Source organism: Anser cygnoides, chromosome Z (genome assembly GCF_040182565.1).
Source record: "Anser cygnoides isolate HZ-2024a breed goose chromosome Z, Taihu_goose_T2T_genome, whole genome shotgun sequence".
In the NCBI taxonomy this organism is placed as follows: domain Eukaryota; kingdom Metazoa; phylum Chordata; class Aves; order Anseriformes; family Anatidae; genus Anser; species Anser cygnoides.
Window position 1 is genome coordinate 8626913 of NC_089912.1, and position 20618 is coordinate 8647530.

General features: G+C 38.0%; 1 protein-coding gene across 4 annotated transcripts in view; it reads left to right on the forward strand.

Moving 5' to 3' along the window:
* The window catches only part of RASGRF2 (Ras protein specific guanine nucleotide releasing factor 2), a 139807-nt gene that overhangs the window by 77579 nt on the left and 41610 nt on the right, over positions 1 to 20618 (forward strand). For 3 of the 4 annotated variants that reach the window (XR_010827478.1, XM_048054348.2, XM_048054347.2), the window contains exons 14-17: positions 740 to 988; positions 1276 to 1664; positions 4752 to 4880; positions 6095 to 6184. Coding sequence is in view for 3 of the 4 variants with exons in the window: in XM_048054348.2 (XP_047910305.1) it covers positions 740 to 988; positions 1276 to 1664; positions 4752 to 4880; positions 6095 to 6184 (857 nt within the window). In the remaining variant the exon portion in view is untranslated. The remainder of the gene's footprint in view (positions 1 to 739; positions 989 to 1275; positions 1665 to 4751; positions 4881 to 6094; positions 6185 to 20618) is intronic. The other variant, XM_048054350.2, reaches the window with a different exon arrangement.

Sequence of the window (20618 nt, forward strand, 5' to 3'; positions counted from 1 at the left end):
ATCAGCTAGATAAAATGAAGGAAAACCCCATTTAGAAAAAAACATCATGAGTAGGACTATGTATATGATTAATTCTTGTTGTAATGTCCAAGCAGTCTAATTTTTTTTTTTTTTCACAGAAACAAACCCACTGCACGGGGGGGGGGGGGGGGGGGGGGGGGGGTGTTCTTATTTGAAGTCTGAGACGTTTCATTCTGTTCCTGTTTGCTCTTTTTTTTTTTTTCCCTTAAGTAATTATTGGAGTCTGAGTGCAGGTGTTACATTGTAAGCAAGATTTAAGCTTAAATAAGGAGTTAGCTTTGCCACCTTTTGCTGGGGTCCACTAGTTTATTTTATAAAGTGAGATCCCGGCAGAAAAGACTGCAAGCAGTTCACAGTTATGTTACAGAAAACCTCTCATTGCAGTAGGTCTACATGTCACAACAGCTTAAAAGAGACAAATGGTAACAATTCTGTCTCCTGTTCCACTTCAGAAATTTAGGCTTCATTAATGGTTTCTTAGATTTTGAAATGTAAATTAATTATTTGCCAAAAATGAATCAAAATGGCTTCAATTATGACATAAAATATAACTGAATGGAAGCAGGCTTTCCCACAAATGAAGAGTTTTATTGTGTTGATAAAATACAGGTATATATTTCCTGGTTCTGTGTTGACAGGAGTAACTGAAGTGATATCACTGCTGTACCATAATAACTCTTCCTCTTTGGTGAAATGTTCTAATTTAATATTTGTGTAGGTCCGATGCTCGTCTTCATAGAGATGACATTGATATCTGCTTCAGCAAAACTCTGAATTCCTGCAAAGTACCTCAAATCCGTTATGCAAGTGTTGAACGGCTTTTGGAGAGGCTAACAGACTTGCGATTTCTAAGTATTGATTTCCTGAATACTTTCCTACATACTTACCGCATATTTACTACTGCAACTGTTGTACTGGAAAAACTTTCAGACATATACAGACGGCCTTTCACTTCCATTCCAGTCAGGTGAGCTCTGTTTTTTGTTTTTCTTCTATGATAAATTTCTTACAGAGTTACTAGGGCGTTGTTTATTTTCAAACATGATTTTTTGTTATGTAAATAAGCTAGAAAAAAGTTCATTGTTTGTAAATAGGATGCAAGTTTTTAGATAAATACACCTCAACTTTCGGCCCAGGCTTTGAGGACTAAGTGTCATACAGACTTTGCATGCACAAATTCGTTTACAAGTGTTTTCACCTAAATCCATTTTGCATTTGTTATTATGATGTTGCTTTTTTGTTTCTTATTCTAAGGTCTTTGGAGTTATTTTTTGCTACCAATCAAAATAATAGAGGAGAGTACCTAGCTGATGGGAAGTCACCACATCTCTGTCGCAAGTTTTCTTCTCCTCCTCCATTGTCACTTTCCAGAACTTCCTCACCTGTCAGAACTCGAAAATTGTCATTGACTTCACCACTGAATTCGAGAATCGGTGCCCTTGATCTCACTACTTCATCTGTGGCAAGCAGTCCTACCTCGACCTATAGCCCGGCCACCTCCCCTCCGCCAACAGGTAGCAAGGTACCTCTGGACCTTAGCAAAGGGCCCTCCTCTCCTGAGCAAAGCCCTGGCTCCATAGAGGACAGCTTGGAGAATCCTCGCATTGACCTCTGTAACAAGCTGAGGAGAAGCATTCGAAGAGGTATTCTATATCTACAGAATACTGAATGTTACTTCTGCTAAATAGGGTTGTCTCTAATAAAAGCTTAACTTATGTCAGATTACTGTGGAGCAGTTGTTTCTTATTTCTTTTTGTTTCATGATCAGAGTAGCCTGTGATAATAAAATACTCTATTTCTTTTCTAGTAGAGGCTGTGATGCATTTCCGCTGCATTTCCACTTCTTTTTAGTAGGAATAGCAGTATGGCAGAATGATATTGTCTGTTTTCCCTTCAGAAGAGCGTTAAGAAAAAAGACAGACAGAAATGCTTGATTCCAGTTGGATTTCCTGAGGGTTAAAGATTTTGGAGCTGTCCCATGAAGTAAAATATTAAGAGAAAAAGAAACAGGAATGTAAAAACCTGGCAACTTTTAACATGTTTACATAGCAGAGCTAGTTTTTCAGAAGGATTTCATCACTAATCAAATAATACATATTATAATACATACAAATAATGTATGTGAGCATTTGGTGCATTGTTGAGATTCATGCCACCTGATTGTTATCAATCCAGAAGGTAGACATCTAAAAAAGATTAATTGCTCCTGTGCAAATGCCTCTTTTTGACCATGGCCTCTGTGAGACACCTTAGAATAGGTATTACTTTCATGGGGATAAAGCTAGTTGATATAAACCTCACTGTGGACGTCTGGAATGGGAGCATTGCACATAGAATCATAGAGTCATTTAAGTTGCTCGAAGCAAGAAAGTAGCTGTAATCTCGTAGGTTGCATGGGTGAGTAGTTATTTCTCGTCGCTGTTTGGGAATGGAGAGGTGGTCTTCTCAATTGGAATAAAAGTCTATACTAATTTTTTGTACTGTTGTTATGTTAAGCAGAAAATGAGGAAATACAAAAATACTGTTTTCTTCCTAAAACTCATGTTTAGAAATTGTCCTCCGGAGCCTGAGCTACAACCTGAGCAAGTCTGAGTTGAATATGCCTTGATTTTATTTACAATCACTTTAACGTTGGAAATTGATGAAACCAAAGAGAAAAGAAGAAAAAAAATTATGAAAAGTAAACTAAGAAAAATATGATTGAAGCATTATGTCTCCTTCCTACTGATGCATTATTTTTACAGGGTATAATGTATTATTTAACACATAATCTTTTCATCAGGCAAGTTAGCCACGTTAGTGTTCTAGGAGCGTATGCTTGCCAATTCTTTATGTTTTCATAAAATGCTGATTGGCTGTTATATTTAAACATGATTTTTCTGTATGCTGGATGTTTTTAAATGAATTGCATAACAGACTCTAACATACAAAATAAAATATATTATTTACTATGTAGGGTTGGGTAAATTCTTCTGGTACGCTAGGGTAACCACATTCAAATCAATGTGATAGCATGTTTCAAAATACAGGCCATGCATTAAGATGAATTTTACATAGGTAACTGCAGTCTTAGATGTAACATTTTTTGTTACACTTTAAGTGTACACCTACTAAAGAATAGATTATTCTGGTCTACTGTTAGCACCAGGCATTATCGCAGAGGTGTTAACATATTGCATTCCAGTCTGTCAAAGCTGGGAGTGTCATCTGGGCGGTATGAGGGACATTTGGAAATGGCAAGAATCTCATCTAATTGCTAAACGGCAGTCTCTAATTCCTTTGGGGATCTCCTACTGAACAGTTTCCACACATTTGGGGGGAATTTACAACTAGCTAGCTCTGTTCTCCAAGGGAAAGTCCTTTTGTCACAAGGCTGCTTGTAGCATATTCAGGAAGAGGAGTAAGTTTAAAAAGAAATCTCACAAGGAGAATGGAAATGGGTATCAGAACTACAGAATGACAATCTACACATTCCACATCATTCAGACATGGTTCTTGGTTTCAGAAATTTTCTGGGTAAGGAGACCAATTCTATTTAATCAGGAGACACCATCTCATTATGGTTAATACTCTTGCTCTGGTACTGCCAGATTTCCAGAAAAACAGAGGTGGCTTATGCTAAATCCAATATAATGTACAAATTCAGTTTCCCAGGACTTATTGTTATGGTGGAGGTTGTTCTTGTTGAATGTGGCCCATTTACATTCTGGAATTTTCACCTCCTTCACCCACTTCCAAAGTTTATTTATATTTTTCTATATTTATAGCACTTACTTTATAGTACTACAGGCACAGTTGTCATTTGTATCAAATGTAGAATATATTTTGTCAGCTTTTTGAAAATACTTGGTTTTCCCTCGTTTAGGAGGTATTCTTTTTGCTATTCTGTAGTTATGATCATTCCTTTCATTATGCTTCTGACAGAAGAATGCCTCCATAGACTAATCAGCTCTACAGTGTTGTTTGGCCCTTTTATTAGGCAGTTTTCTGATTATAGATAGTTATCCAACAAAGGTTCTTTTTCATGAGCTCATATGAAACTTATGACTTCACATATCCTTATTACATTTGCATTCCACTGGATATTCTGCTGACTTGAATTGCAGTCATAGCCAAACTATTTTTAAAACTGAGAACTTGCTGTTTTTCACCAAATTCTTTATTTATGAGCTTTTGTTTGACTATGTCATAGGTACAAAACTTTCCTTCCAGAGGATAATTATTGCTGAATCTTCTTAATGCAGATGATGCATAGCAAGTTCCAAAAACAGTACCATTTAAATGTACTATTATATAACAACTATAAAAAACAGATTAAACGTGAACAATTTTGTGTTAAATAATATTTATGTGTATAAGGTTTGGTGTTTAAACACTGGTATAAAGTGCTATTAACTAATGACTTTTTTTTTCCTTTTTTTTTTTTTTCAGTGAAGCCTCTTTTGACACACAAATCCTTTTGTGTCATTGCAGTACAGTTCAGATTGTTCAAAGTTGCTTATTTGCAGACTTTCTATCTTTTGGTGTTCATAAACTGAGAGCCCTGAATCACCTGTGTACTCTGTGTTCTCTGCAGAGCAGCACTATTTTCATATCAAAAACAAAATAATCTGACTATGCTCTGTGATTTAAAAAAGCGTACTTTAAAGCCACATATCTTTTTTCCCAATGACCATGAGTTGTAAAATATGAGTGATCATCCCAGTGTTAACATCCAATTTCTTTTAAAGCAGCAGTTCTAGAGTCTGTGTCAGTGGACAGGACTATTCCTGAAAGCACCTCAGCAGTGGATACTACAGAACTTTCCCCATGTAGATCCCCTTCAACACCACGTCATCTCCGCTATCGTCAATCAGGAGGTATGAAACTAAACTGCTCTGTGTAATTTTAAAGAGTGTAAATACTGTAGCTGTAATCTTTGCAGAATACTAGAAAAGAATAATCTTTGAATAATGTGTTTTATTTGTATTTTCCTTATTTCTCAGGTATAAAAATAAAAGCATTAAAATGTGAATTATGGCAGTCAGTACAGTTAGAACAAGAGACTTGGAAGCACATTGGACTTCCGTGTATGATGAAATGTTCTTTAATAGATTGAACAGGATGTACTAATACTGAATCAGTCTTGTTCTCAAAAAATTCACAAGACCTTTACAGATTTTTTCAGCTACTAAGGGGACATATTTTGGACACCATATGTAATCATGAAATACACAATACCCATTATTGTCAATGGGGAATGACTATGTCTGTTTCCTGGCATGAAACTGAAAATTTACAGATGGTATCGCATTATTCATTCCAAAATTTGAATAAACTGCTCAGTTGAAGAGGAAGAGTGAGAGCTGGAGCTCCTCAAATAGCTCTCACATGGCTATTCAAAATCATTAACAGAGCTGTGAGCTATGTCCATGAATACTTAAAATGCTGTCATCTCACACAAGCCAGATTTCAAGGCAGTTGTTTGATGCCTGGGATTATAAAAACAAAAACAGAACAGATTCTTCTCAACTGTTAAGTTACTGAGACACTTCGATATTAAACCAACAGTAATCTTTTGTTATTGGGTATGGTTACAGTGGGATGGCAAGATTTTGGAGCTGGAAATTGGGAGGAACAGTACTATATTATCCAAGTATTGATCAGAATCAACATTCACAGAACTCCTTATATAGAAATCTTGAGAAATTTTGCAGAACTGTACTTATCTTAAGCAGTGATCTCGAAAATTTGTAAATCTCATCAGGATTGGTTAAGATGCTTAGTCTTTTAACATCATTTTTTGTTACAGTTGATCCTCTGTACCATTGTTTCTCTTATTCCTCATCCCTGGCAATGTCTTAATTTTTTTCCATAGTGACGTCAATTATAACAACCTGGAAATAAAATTCAAATCACAAATATCATTGTGATATTTTTATTTCCTTTCATGTAAAATCCTGTGACAGTGACAATAGAAAATGTTCACAACATATAAACATTAGTGAAGAATTCAAATATTACTGTCACCTAACCTGGAAAAATCAAAAGCTTGTAGTAGCTGTCAACCTTTCTCTGTCTGTTCCCTTTACAGTACAAACTGCTGACAACAGTCACTGTGCCGTTTCTCCTGCTTCTGCTTTTGCTATTGCCACAGCTGCAGCAGGGCATGGGAGTCCACCAGGTGAGAAAAATTTACTGTAACAAAGAGAGATAACAAGATATCTGGGTCTCAGAAGGTAAATATTTCTTAGGAAAGTATTTACCTGAATCCCAAATAGCTTTTGTTATTATTTATTACTTTAATCTGCTTGGTGCCCTATCTTGGCTGGAGCCTTGGCTTCAAATTATGAGGCCAATATGAAATATTTATAATGTGTATCTCATTTAATATAAAGGTTTTTCTTAAAACTTTTTGAAATTATGATAAACTGAACTAAAGGTAAAAAATGCTATATTACAGTACTTAATAAAAACAGTATTTAACCCTGTAAGTTTTTATAGGAGAAATTCAAACACTGGTTTTATCTCACAAATGCAATGTAGAATGTAGAATTGTGATTGTATGATTGAGTTGACTTGAATACACAGTTCAGTTACATTCAAAAGCAACTTGAAAAGATGGCATTAAGAAAGAATGAAAGTAAGGAAATCCATTCACCAAATTCTCATTTGAAAAAAAAATATCTCCAAAGTCCTTATGTATTACAACCTTCTGCTTAACAAATAAATAAATAAATAAAAATATCCAGATTTAATAGAAAGTCTATGTTTACTGCAAATCAAAGGGTCACTGAGAAATTGACCCATAAAAGTGACTAACAGGATAAAGAGCTTACGGTGTTCTGGTACATCTGCTCTGTTGCATTTCAGGCTGCAGCAATCTGAAAATTTTGTCCCATGAAGCAATTTTTGTCACCAGATAGTAAAATAATCTTTTAGCTGTTTCTCTACCACTCTGCTCTGGGGAATTGTCAGTAACTTTCATTATATCTACATTAAAGAAGGAAAGGTTTTAGAATAAACACGAATTTTAACAAGTGAGGTCTTCATACTGTACCACATACTTTCAAGAAACTGCTGTAGGCTTTGTGCCTATGTTTTATGGACTCTAAGTTTACCAAACTGTTCAGCAAGATTTTGGATAGTCACTGTATAAACCAATCATACATAGACTTACATCAGAATCATATTTTTTTTTTTTTAATGTTCTATCTGTCACATTTATGCACTATGTCTAACATTGTGTGCATTTGCTTTATGAGTGAGTAGGCATCATGCTAAAATAATTTCTGGACAGGCATGGATGAGTGTTCCTTGTATACTTTCTTTGATTTTGGGATGATTACAAGAGTTACATTCAGTTTTAAGAACTGTATAAACCTCACACAAACAGGTATTTAATACTTTTTTTCTGAAGAGATTAATATCTTCTGACTTTGGAATCTGTCATTACCAACGAATCAGTAACACATTTTGCTTTATGAATATATAAGAATATATTTACAAATTGTTCACAAAATACAGTAAAAGTAAAAAACCCTGTTTTCCACTAGGACCAACACAATTAACAATTACAGCTTTTGTATTTTAAAAGCACATCTTAATTCTTGTCACCTAAGTGTGAGGATAAATAAAATCTACAAGTATGCAATTGAATGAATTTCAAAGCACTGAAAAAGGAAGGTAACGGCTCTAATATTCTTATAATTACTTTTTTGTATTGCTTTTTATGCTGGTTCTTCATAAAAAGTCTACTTACATCTGCTGGCTAATGTAAAAAACAAAAAGAAGATTTGTCATTCAGATGGACATGATCTCTCGGTGAGTCAGGTCTCAGTAGTGAATGAGTTTTATGTTTCATGCTTCTTCTTCTTTTTTTTTTTTTTTTTTTTTCCCAGTTGGTTCTTGTCCTCTTTGGTGCAGATACTGTAAAGTGTGCTGTTTAATATAGTCCTACATAGAACATAAATAAAATGGCAGATGAAATTCAATGCTGATAAATACTAAGTAAATGTACACGAGAAAAAACAGTCCAAGCTTTACAAGTGAAAAGATGGGCTTTGTGCTCAGCATTATTGTTCAGGTTTGAGATCTGAGGATTATAACAGGTAGTCCTATTAAGCCATCCTAGTGCTCAGCAGCAGCCAAGAAGGTAAAGGAAACATCAGGAATGGTTAGGAAAGAAGCAGAGAACAGAACAGGGAAGACCATTATACTATCATTGTATAAATTCAAAATTTGAATGTATAGAATCATAGAATCATAGAGTAGTTTGGATTGGAAGGGACCTTAAAGATCGCCTAATTCCAACCCCCCCACCACGTTCAGGGACTCCTCCCACTAGACCAGGTTGCTCTAAGCCCCATGCAGCCTGGCCTTGATGTATATTGAATACTATGTACTGTAGTGATACATCATCTTTGAGATGAGGGAAGGAGAACTAGAGAAGGTTCAGAGACTGCACTCAAGGATGACTGGAATTGTAAAATGGCTTCTGTGCATTTGAAGTTCAGAAAAGAGATGTCTTGAAGGACTGATGAGAAAATTCTGTAAAATCATGGATTCCACAGGGAGTGTTAATAGGCATTTGTTTCCATTTCTGATGCCAGAGGTAGAAGGCATCCAATGAATTTCACGAGGCCAAGGTTCAAAATAAACACAAGTCTCTGGTTCTTTGTGCAATGAATAGAAGGCCTTTGAGATTCTGTTGAAGTATGTTGTGAATGAGAGAGATTTGCCCAGGTTCAAAAACTGGACAGCTGCGTGAAAGTGGGAGTCACCGGGAGTTACTAGATAGGCAAATTTAACAGCTTCAGGAGCTGAAAACAGTTGGAGCTTGTGGAAAAATATTAGGAAGTAAGAATCATCTGTGCATCTTATATTCTCACTGTTCACTGAAGTCTGTCTCTGATTAGTTTGGTTTGGTTTCCCAGGGCAAGACCTCTTAGCTCTTCTCTTCTTTCCGTCTTCCAGTTTTCACTGTTCAGAGATGTGTCAAAGCGAGTACATTAACAGACACATCAGAAAGCCCTACAGTCATGCACTGTACCAAAGCCAGGCATGAGGAATATTTAATCATCCCCTGGGAAGAGTGTTGGCCATAATATAACTAGTGTCACCGTGCAGTGGTAAGTTTGTATGTTGATAAGTATGCAAAGCTCTGAACAGCTCTCCCATGTCATATGATAGCTTGGCTTTTCTTTAGATAAGAAACTGGGGAAAAGCTGCCTATGTTGCTCCTGTCTGCAGGCTGCAGCCAGCAAGTGGGCTGGGTGGGAAGCCAAAGGTGAAGGTCATTTGAGTACTTTGGCTACTGCAGATCTCGTTGTACTTCCCCCTTTGGATGGAGTCTGAATGTAGTGCATGTTGGCAGAGTTCTCAGTGTGCTCAATAAACACAGTGGGGATCAATGCTGTACTTCAGGGGCTTTGATAGTGTTGTCAGGGCACCCTCATCTCTTGGGTTCATTTGTTATCTGGGCGCAGGAGATGCACAAACAGGGCTATCAGGGCCCAGACAATAGCTCAAGCTTGCCCCACCACAAGATAGGCTGCACTAGTTTATGAGCTGCTGAAAAGGAAGTGGTGGGCACCACTGCATTGCTGTACAGCATGCAGAGCTTCCTGCAGATAAGGAATTGATCGCTGACCCAGAATGACTCAAGTTCTTATGCCCTTCAGCATTTCTTTATAACATACTGATTTTGATGCCATTAATTATAGTTATTGTACAGGTAGCTGCATTTATGATGGTAAGTTGTACTTCTTGTCCTGTCGTTTTAGTCCATCTGTCTAGTTTAATAGTAATCTCTACATATCTTACTCATGTTTTTGGCTACACCCTTCCAGAAAATTAGCAAATAACTTGTTTATTTTAGCAACATGATAAAGGTAAATAGAAATACAAAGTGAAAGTAGAAATTGTTAAATTAAGCACCACAGGTAGACAGCTTGGTGCCTGCATGAATGATAATATGCACAGTAGGGACAAACACAGCTTGTTGTGTCCTTTATATGTCCTTTTTCTTTTGAACTATGTGACCAATGGCTGGATGGTTCATAGGTTGATGCAGCTGTAGTGCTCTGTCACGATTAATAGGCTGCTCTGTATCTTCATTCTTCTTCCCAATTCATAAAAATAGGGTAGTATAGTAACATCTTCTACCATAGAAACAGGCAAGCCAAAGTCACTTTATTCTCCGATCTTAACAGCTTTATTTCGTTGCAGTAAAGCTCATTCTTTAGGGAACAGGACTCTTCTGAAAGTTATGCAAACATCCTTCTCTAGAACAGTGTAAGATAACCAGTTTTTCTGACTAGATGTAAACTAGCATAAATATAAGTTGTTGTAGGGACATGTATTCTTTATTTATTCTGAACTACCATCTGCATTTCCTCAAACTCTCTTTCCCTGCTCCTGAGCACTTCTGTTCAGCCACATGCTTCTCAAAGTGGTGGATAAACCCTGAGCAATCAAGAACATATACCTGCTCAGGGACATTAGCTATCTGAGCTGTTTCCTCATGCCTCTAGAAAAGTGGTTCTTGATTTCTGGCTGAATCAGAGACAGCTCCAATAAGCAACACAAAGGTACCTAGCAGCTCTGTTCTGATGTCTGCCTTCTTCTTTTCTGTAGAGAAAAGTCCCTACAAAAAAATAATTTCAACAATCTCAGCCTAATGAATGTCCTGTCAATCTCTTCAATCATTTGTAGTTTAACAGTAAAAAAATTGTTGCAGAATATTACAAGAATTAATTGATAACAGTATAATCTATACAGCACCCACAGCATAGCACTGTATAAAAAACAATGTATTATATGAAATATAATAAGGTTATTTCTTTCATTTGTTGCTTGTAGAACTTGTGAATTTGCCTGGTTTATCTTTTCACAATCCCTTCAAACATGTTATTGCTTCTTTTTCTCCTTTTATTTTTCTCAATTTTGCACAGAATCAGAACACAATCTCAAGATCTGTGAGAGTATCATGCACTGATTTTTAAAGAAAAATAGTATTTTATCATTCATTTATTGAACCTGCTTGCTTTGCATGCAGGTCATCATACATGTTAATATTCATAAACTATGAAAGTGTTCTGTGTGACTAGAAGAGATTATAATTTCACTTCAAATCTTGAGCAGTTATATGGATGAAGACAAATTAGGGAAATAATGCTGTACTGTTTTTGTAGAATCATATTATCATTGAATGGTTTGGGTTGGAAAGGCCCTGAAAAACCACGTAAATCCAGCCCCCCAGCTACAGGCAGGGACACCTACCAGGTCACTGTCCTTGAGCACTTCCAGGGAATGGGGCACCCACGACTTCCCTGGGCAACCTGTTCCAGTGCCTCACCACCCTCTGAGGGAAGAATTTCTTCCTTATATCTAATCTAAACCTTCCCTCTTTTAGTTTAAAACCATTCCCCCTGTCCTATCACCATCTGCCCTTCTAAAAAGTCTCTCCCCAACTTTATTGTAAGCCCTCTTTAAGTATTGAAAGACTGTAATAAGGCCTCCCCAGAGTCTTCTCTTCTTCAGAATAAACAACCCCTGTACTCTCAGCTTATCTTTGTAATAGAAGTGCTGCAGCCTTCTGATCATCTTTGCGTCCCTCCTCTGGACCCACTCCAACAGGTCCATGTCTTTCTTGTGCAGGGGGACCCAGACCTGGATGCTGTACTCCAGGTGGGGTCTCATGAGAGCAGAGTAGAGGGGGAGAATCATTTCCTTCAGCCTGCTAGTTATACGTCTTTCGATGCAGCCTGGGATACAAGGGCTTTCTGGGCTGCAAGTGCATATTGCCAGCTTGGGTTCTGTTTTTCACCCACCAACACACCCAAATCCTTCTCCATAAGGCTGCTCTCAATCTGGTTGTTACCCAGCCTATATTCTTGTTTGGGATTACCCTGACTCAGGTGCTGGACCTTGCACTTGGCCTTGTTGAACTTCATGAGGTTCACATGGGCCTATTTCTCAATCCTGTCCATGTCCCTCCAGATGGCATCCCGTCCTTGTGAAGTGTCTGCTACACCGCGCCGCTTGATGTCATTCACAAACCTGTTGAGGATGCACTCAATCCCACTGTCTATGACATTAACACAGATATTAAACAATACTGGTCCTAATACAGATGTCTGAAAGACACTACTTGTTGCTGATCATCTGGATGTTGAGCTGTTGACAGAAACTCTCTGGATGTGGCCATCCAGCCAACTCCTTATCCATCAAATAGTCCATCAATCCAATCCATGTCTTTCCAAACTGGAGACAAGTATGTTGTGTGGGACTGTGTCAAAGGCCTTACAGAAGACCGGGCAGATGACATCGTTCAGTTTTCCCTTATCAGCTGATGCAATCACTCCAGCATGGAAGGTCACCAGATTGGTCAGGCATGATTTGCCCTTGGTGAATGATGAATAAAACAAAAAGTATCTAAGAACATAGCAAACATAAATTTCTGCTTTACTAAGAAAGTCTAACACAATTTTAAGATAAATAGTTAATCTTGAATTGATCATTTTATTTTGAAACTTTTCTACTGAACATGGGCTTCAGGGAGATTATTTTGACAAAACCTAAATTCAAGGTCTAAATTAATCTTCAATACTCAGTATAGTCTTAGCAGAAATGCTAAAAGAACTTAGAGAAGCATATTTTTTCCTCAAATAAAATTAGAAACCCAGAATCTCCTGACATGGAAAACAAATGTTAGACAAGAAGCAAATACTTAATCCGAAACAAACAGATGTATATATTATTCCCTCATGAGCATGGCAGCTTTCAACCAGTAACTCTGCCATCCCATTTCAACTTGGGTACTTTGGTATTTCCAGCATGCTGCAAAGCTGCCTTCTTCCTCCTACAGCATGCTGATCTGCACTGTAAAGAATGTACCATTTTTCACAAGAACAAGGTGACATATTATGAGAGAGGATAGGAGTGGGATGGAAGCTTGTGGTTGGCAGGAGGGCCTGGCTTCTTCAGTATAAGCATTTGTTTTTTAAAACACATATGAAAGGGAAAGGAGAGGAAGTGAGAAAGAAGTAGGAAAAAAGAGTCTTTGGGGGAGTATCTCTGACAAACATGATTTGTATGTAGGAAAATGGGCCCCATGCTAGCAAAGGAGGTAAGATGATTTTATTCTTTATAATTCTAATGATTTAAAAGAGTAATTAAAATAACAGCTTGAAGCTTCAAAGCATCTACACAAAAATGAATTGCTTATGTACTGTCCCTTTCAATTAATTGCCTAAACATATCTCTGGTGGTAAGTTAACTAACTTGAGCTATTTACCCAAGGGTTGTTTAGGAGAATTTTTCCTAAGGCCTTTGAATTTTGAAGCTTCTACCCTATGAAAGAACATTTCAAAAGATCACTCAGTCAGTCTTCATGTTCATTATGTAGAGGAAGTATAACCAAGATCCTTATAATATTCACTGGATATTCCTATAGATTACAGTAATGGTTCAGAAAAACGATCTAAATTGCCCTTGGTTTTTGTGTAGCAAAACTGATTGGCCTGTTTATCCAGCAATTTTCTGGTGTAATCTGCTTTTTCCATAGTTCTTTGTATGTCTGCAGAAATGATCAGACAGTCCTTTGCAGCTGCAGCACATTCTCAGCAAAGCAAGCAGAAAACCTGCACCATTGATTGCTAGTTGAAGCTGCTAAATGCAAGCAGTGTCTTTCTTTAAAGCGATTCCATCTGCCTGGGCATTCAAAAATACCTGCTGTTGTCACTTCCACATGCTACCACTGAAAAATAGTTTCCGTTGTTGACGATGCATCTAATATGGTTTGTGAGTTCTGGATCTATGGTCCTGCAGTTGGTTGCTGTCTATGGAGGTGTCATATTCCATTGTTAATCATGGCCTTTAAACTATGTATAAAAAGATTTATGATACTTTCCACTGATAATCGGTTATGCATTAGTGCACTAATTAGATGCATTAGTGATGGAAAAGACGTACAGAAAAATGTACAGTATAAATGTCTCAGTTATTTTGACTCGGCTATTCATGATCAATGCCAGGAATAAATTATTGTGGGCCATTTGTACTTTGTAGTTATGTATTGTACTGTATTTGACCACGTCTGATATAAAGCTGCCAAACCTTGATTGTAGAGCAACTGAACACAGATGAGGATAATCAGTGTTGAAATTTTGATGTGAAAATGAATACAGAAAGTTCTCATCAGAGGTGCTGCAGGTATTTGTCTGCAGTAAACTATCCTAATAGTAACAGCAATAACAAATAGAAATGGACTTTTGTAAATTATAGGTATGGTTACCAGAATGATATATTTTCTCTTGAAAGCTGCATAAGTACTGAAGGTATGCCAGATGAGTCCTGTGAACTCTGAATTGGACACATTAGCCTTGCTTTGATTACTGTCACGCTATTAGACAGAGAACAATCAGCTAAAAGTAGTAATTCATGTTTCATAGAGACCCAAATGACACAGTGTGTCATGTGAAGGCCTTTCCATTTTGAGAAATCAAGCACAGATAGATTATGACTGATTGCTTATTTAAAAAGGCTAAAATTAGCATGAGAAAGTTCAGCAAAGGTTTTTAGTGAGAGCTGCTCAGCTTATTTTAGGTTGTGACCAGTGGTGCTGTTCTGCAGGCCTTCAAACTATTAGCCAGCTCCCAGTGTCACAGTATTTTTGGTTTACTTTGTTTGTTTTGGCATAAGGAATTGGAATAAGGGAATAACACTTTGTACCAAATGATACAAGAGAGATCCTATGTGCATGTTTGTATGTCCGTGTGCCTGTGGTGATATATATGATTGTGACAAGAGGAGGCACTGTGGCTTCACATACTGTTGCCAGTGTGGTGCACTCAGCACTTCAATTGGATGGTGTGACTTGGGAGTCGCACCCATGCAAAATTATGAAGGTATACAATCCCAGTGCAGTGGGATTCCACTGATGTCTGAAATGGAAAAGCATGTAGAAACATAAATTATGTTTTAATCATACATAGTATTTCCTTATTAGTTACCGTGTTGCACACAGATTGATGTGAATATTTAGTTCCACATTCAAGGATACCAGCTATACTGTTCTGGAGGTATTTTCCTAATTCTGAACAGAGGAATAATAATTTAGCATTACACAGTTATGCTTTGTAAAACAGATTCTGGAGTAGGAAGTAAAGTTAATATGGAAATTATTAAGGGGACATTAGAATTAAGTGAGGTTAGTAAAGGAGCTGTGAGAACTGTTTCTTTTTCCATTGTGAGAAGACAGGCAGAGAGAGATTTCCTTGCCATGGTGAATGTTACGTGAAGGAAGAGTGATATCTGACAGATGACGAGATGGACTCTACATTATGTGGATAGTAGGGTAGTGCACTTCTGTATTATTACTGTACTCAACATTTTATATTATATCAATGGTCACAAGCCAACCTTTGAAAAGGTATATATTTCTTTATGGCTGAGTCAAACATGTAGTCCATGTCTACAGTCAAACCAGAGAATTTGTGTCTTTTTTTGATTTGATTTTCAGTATGTTGGCATAAACATTCCTATTAGTACTAGTTATAATAATTTTGCACTCAGTAATTTTCTTGGTTATAACATCTCATCCTCTGTACTGGAAAAGCTTTGTCAAACTTCTTCCTTAAGAATCCAGACCTGAAAAAAATATCATGATGGTGATATCCCAATTGGTAATTGAGATGCAAAGAATTTTATCATCCATTGTTCTGTAGCTTAACTCAGTCCTGCGTTTCACAGGAGTAGATTGGCACAACTGGGTCACGAGTATTGCAAAGACTATTTCTAAGCAGTTGGAAGATGGCCTTAATTTTAACCGTAATGCTTTAGGTAGCAGGTTTCCACGTGGAACTCCTGTCATAGTTACGGGATATCATCCGATCAGTGACATCAGGGCTCCAGGCATGGTTAGTAATCCTGTTTAGGTTGTGTACCTCCCTTCCCACTCCCCGCTTTGTGGTCAGGAACTGCAATGTTTAGTTCCAAGAAAGAAAAGGATTCATGTGGGAATTGGTTTCCTCCCCTGATCTTTTATGCATGACAACCAAGTGTTTTTTTTTTTTTTTTTTCCCTTGTTGTTGTTGTTTTACCTAATGGCTTTAGCCAGAAACTGAAAAAGTGACTACTAGTTCCCTCTTGGGAACATATTATAATGAGATTTCCAGACCAATTCATGTAGACTTAGGAAGGTTTGATAAGCGCCGAGACCTGAATATTGCATAGCTTCCTTCAGTTCCACATTTTGATTGAAGAACTGGAAGTGAAGCTGGGTGGGAAATAATCATTGACTTACTCTAAACCTTACACTGTTCTTCATAAAAAATGGTTATGTAACAGTTAACCAGAAGCATAGACCAACCAGCTTTCCTTCCTTGCAGCAGGAGAGTTTTTAGGAGTTTAGGATGTCCTTTCTGGAGTTAGACACAGCTAGTGTTCATGTTGCAGCAAGACCTGCCGGGCTGGCTGCAATGCAGCGAGTGTCTTCTGTGGGGCTGCAGGGGTCTGACTGTGGTGTATTTACTCACCTGGGCAACCGAGCTCCACCACAGCCGCTGTCTCACTCCCCCTCCTCAAAGGGAAAGGGGAAGAAAATAGGATGAAAAGGGCTCAAGGGCTGAGATAAGGACAGGGAGGGAGATCACTCAACAATTATCGTGAAGGGCAAAACAGACTCAGCATAGGGAGATTAGAGAAATTTGTTACCTAGTACTAACAAGCTAGACAAGTGAGAAATAAAAAATAAAACCACCTTGCCCTATCCACCCTCTTCCACGTCCTCCTCCCATGTGGTGCAGGGTAACTGCACCATGGAGGCTGTTTAGTCCCTAAAGTTTTGTCTTCGCCCCTCCTTCACGGTCCCGCTCTGCCCCTGCTCCCCGTGGGGTCCCTCCCACGGGATGCCGTCCTTCCCGAACTGAGCCTGTGGGGGCTGCCCACAGGCAGCAGCTCTTCAGGAACTGCTCCCACACGGCTCCGTACCACGGGGTCCATCCATCCCCCAGGAGCAAACTGCTCCAGCACGGGTCCCCCACGGGCGGCAGCTCCCCCCAGACCCCCTGCTCCTGCGTGGGCTCCTCTCCACGGGCTGCAGCTCCGGCCCGGGGCCTGCTCCTGCGGGGGCTCTCCATGGGCCGCAGCCTCCTCCAGGCCACATCCACCTGCTCCACCGGGGGCTCCTCCACGGGCTGCAGCGTGGAGATCTGCTCCGTGTGGGACCCATGGGTGCAGGGGGACAGCCTGCTCCACCAGGGGCCTCTCCACGGGCCGCAGGGGAACTGCTGCTGGGTGCCTGGAGCCCCTCCTGCCCTCCTGCTGCACTCACCTTGGGGGCTGCTGGGCTGCTTCTCTCTCCTCTCTCTCCCAGCTGCTGTTGTGCAGCAGTTTTTTTTTCCCCCTTTCTTAAATCTGCTCTCACAGAGGTGCAACCAACATCACTTATTGGCTCATCTCTGGCCAGTGGCAGGTCCCTTTTGGAGGTGGCTGAAACTGGCCCTTATCTAACGTGGGGTAGATGCTGGATTCTTCTCACAGAGGCCACCTCTGCAGCTCCCTGCTAACCAAAACCTTGCCACATAAACCCAGTACACTGAATACAATGCCACAGCAGAAGCAAACATCCTTCTCTTGTAGGCTGTATTTTCAACATGTGTTCACCAAGCTGCTTTTGTGAGACATTTGTGTATGTTTTCTCCTGCCAGACAGTATTTTACTGGAATTTCAGTAGGGAAATGAAAATAGAGATTAAGACTAATTTGTTTGGAATCTTCCTTCTAATTTGATAACCCTGAATACTATTCCTTTCCCCCGAATATTCACCTACTCTGTAGTGAATTTGAATAGACTTCTATCTTTGTTCCTGAATTAGGAGTCTTTTGAATTTAACAAAATTGTTGCTTAGCAATTTTAGGTAACTGGCTAAATATTCACTTTCAAATTGAGTTGAATCTCCCCTTACAGTTTCAATAGAGCAATAACTTTGAATTGAAACAATGACTTCAAGATAAAGTGATTTTTTTTTTTTTTTTAATCAGGTGATCCCTGCTTTTGTGAATTAAGTGTCAGAGGTAAATGATGATTCTTCTCACTTTACCAGAAAATTAGGAAACAGTTCTTTATGGGTTCCCCTCTCCTAAATTAATTTATTATTTAAGCTCACTAGAGAAGTTGGCCACTCAGGAAAAAAAGTATTTGCACTGAACATTTCCTAAGTTATGACAGACACTGTGAACCATGTGTTTTCTGACCTATTGCACTAGGCTCTGAGCAGCTGCGCGGAAAACTCTGTTTCACAGATCCATTAAGGCACAGTGGCACTCAGAGAAACATTTTTTCTTTATTTGTGAAAGGAGACTAGCACATTGCCTATTCCTGCCCCCCAGAACTGGGTCACCATGATCCTACTATGATTAATTGGATGGGGTGTGTTGAACTTTTATTTTCCAGTAGTTTAGCTGGGCTTATGTGGTAAACTCTTAGGTTGTATCTCCCTCTGCTCTCCTAAGCTGAGGAAAGAAGCTGGAATGGAACTTTGACCACTGCAAGAAAGGAAATAAATCCTAAAATGTTGACATTGCAAGCTGGACTAAGAGGTCTGGATTCATAATTAGTGCAGGTTTGTTTAGATTCCCTATTGTCTTCCTTAATTTGGTGCACCACGTGGTGTATACGACCTTTGTGAGGGAGGAAAGTTTTGGGAGGATTTTTTGTTATGTTTTGTTGTGTTGTTTGCTGTTGTTGTTTTTCATTTATTTGTTTTATGAGCCTAAATGTTGCTTGTATGATTAGCGTTTCTTTACTTTACTTTTAAGTTGCTTGATTTGTGACCCAGTCATAAATGGTCTGGAAGATGGAAGATGGACATTTTGTTCAGAAATTTTTGTTGACTGATTTGCATCCTGTCAACTTTCGTTTTGCATGATAGTTGACTCTCCATTCACAGATGGTCTGAAAAATGATACATTTGGCTCTTTGCAAGTATCACCTCCTTACAATTTAACCTTTACTCTTATTGTCATGAACAAATCTGAATGATTTTGCAAAATACTTCCTTTAGCTTATGTAAAAAGCACAGGCCAGCTAATGAAAAAAAATCCAAAAGCCCTTTTATGCAATTTTCTGTTTCTAGCTATATGTGTTCTCATATAATTTATTTTAACATTACTTTTGTGGCCCGAAACACTGAGCATTTTAAAGGTCTGAAAGCTTGCTTTGAATAGTTCTTGAAAAGACTGTGAGCATTATGTAAAAAAGATTTGCTTTTAAGATTGCTGATAGAGCAGGCTGAGAATATAGACAATGTGTAATTAAATAGAAATCAAAAACTGAAGATTACTTGAAATGCAGAAATACATCAGCAGGTAAAAATTACTTATCTGTTCCTTGAAGACTAAGAGACATAGCATGAATCAGGACAAATGCACTTGGCTGATGTACAAATTCAGTGGTATATCAACTGCTAGGTTAACATTCTTGTCATTATTTATAGAAGATAATTCAGACATTACCGAAGTGGAAAAGTGGTTAAGATGTACTAAAACAATCACAAATATAATTCTTATGGTAGGCTGTTCAAAAAACCTTTTCTTCTTTGTCGATTGTTCCCTATAGTTCTATTATATAAATAAGTCATAGGAAAAAAAATCTGCTGTCACATTGCAAACTTGTGATATTCTACAATGTGCAAACATAAATGGCAACAACAGCTTTTGAAACTGAAGATCTCTTCTTTCATAGAGATATGTGTATAAATAAGTACACAAAATTTGGATGGTCTGCCCTAAGACTTCACTACAAAATTGGACTAGGATTTTATGGATCCATGCAAACATTTATCCATGTATTGCTGCTGAATTTTATTTACAAAAACAATAACATGCAGTTGTATAAGCTATAACTACAATTATATTTTCAGTGTTTAGCAAGTTTTAAATATTTTCTTATAAGTATGACCTTCTGACATGCTCTCCTGAGAGAATTTCTTAATTTAAAAAGAAATAAAAAATAATAATAATATCCCAATAGTGTATGACGGGCATCCCTATAGCAGTAACCCTTTTAAAAAGAATTTTTAAAGGACAAATTTTCAAATTTGAGCTGTTGAGTTTAAAAGAGGATTTTCATTCTTCATGGTACCCATGTTGCAACCATATAATCTTCTAAATTATTGTAATTCTCAGAGCAACCTTACCATTATGATTAGGACTTAGAATAGTATACAGATCTTAAGCATATTCTTCAGGCATCTTTTTCCTTGCCCATCCATTACACTAAAATTATTTCATTGGGCAGATATATTGTTAGGCTTCTGGGTTTAGTTCAAGTTTACAGCATAATAATGACATAACTTCTTCATCTCAATGTTGCGTTCTTTAAATTTCTATGATTAGAAAAATCCTTTCTAAAGCAAGACTCATTTAAAAATAGTTTACCAACCTTTCCCTTAAACATTTTGCAGAAATTAAACATTGTAACTATAGCTCTATCTGTGTTACACTATTGTACATCAGATAGTGCATGTGAATCCCATGGGATTTACCTTACTAAGACTATAATCTCTTGACTTGATTTGATAGTTAGATTGTATTTGCAGTGGCGGCTTTAGG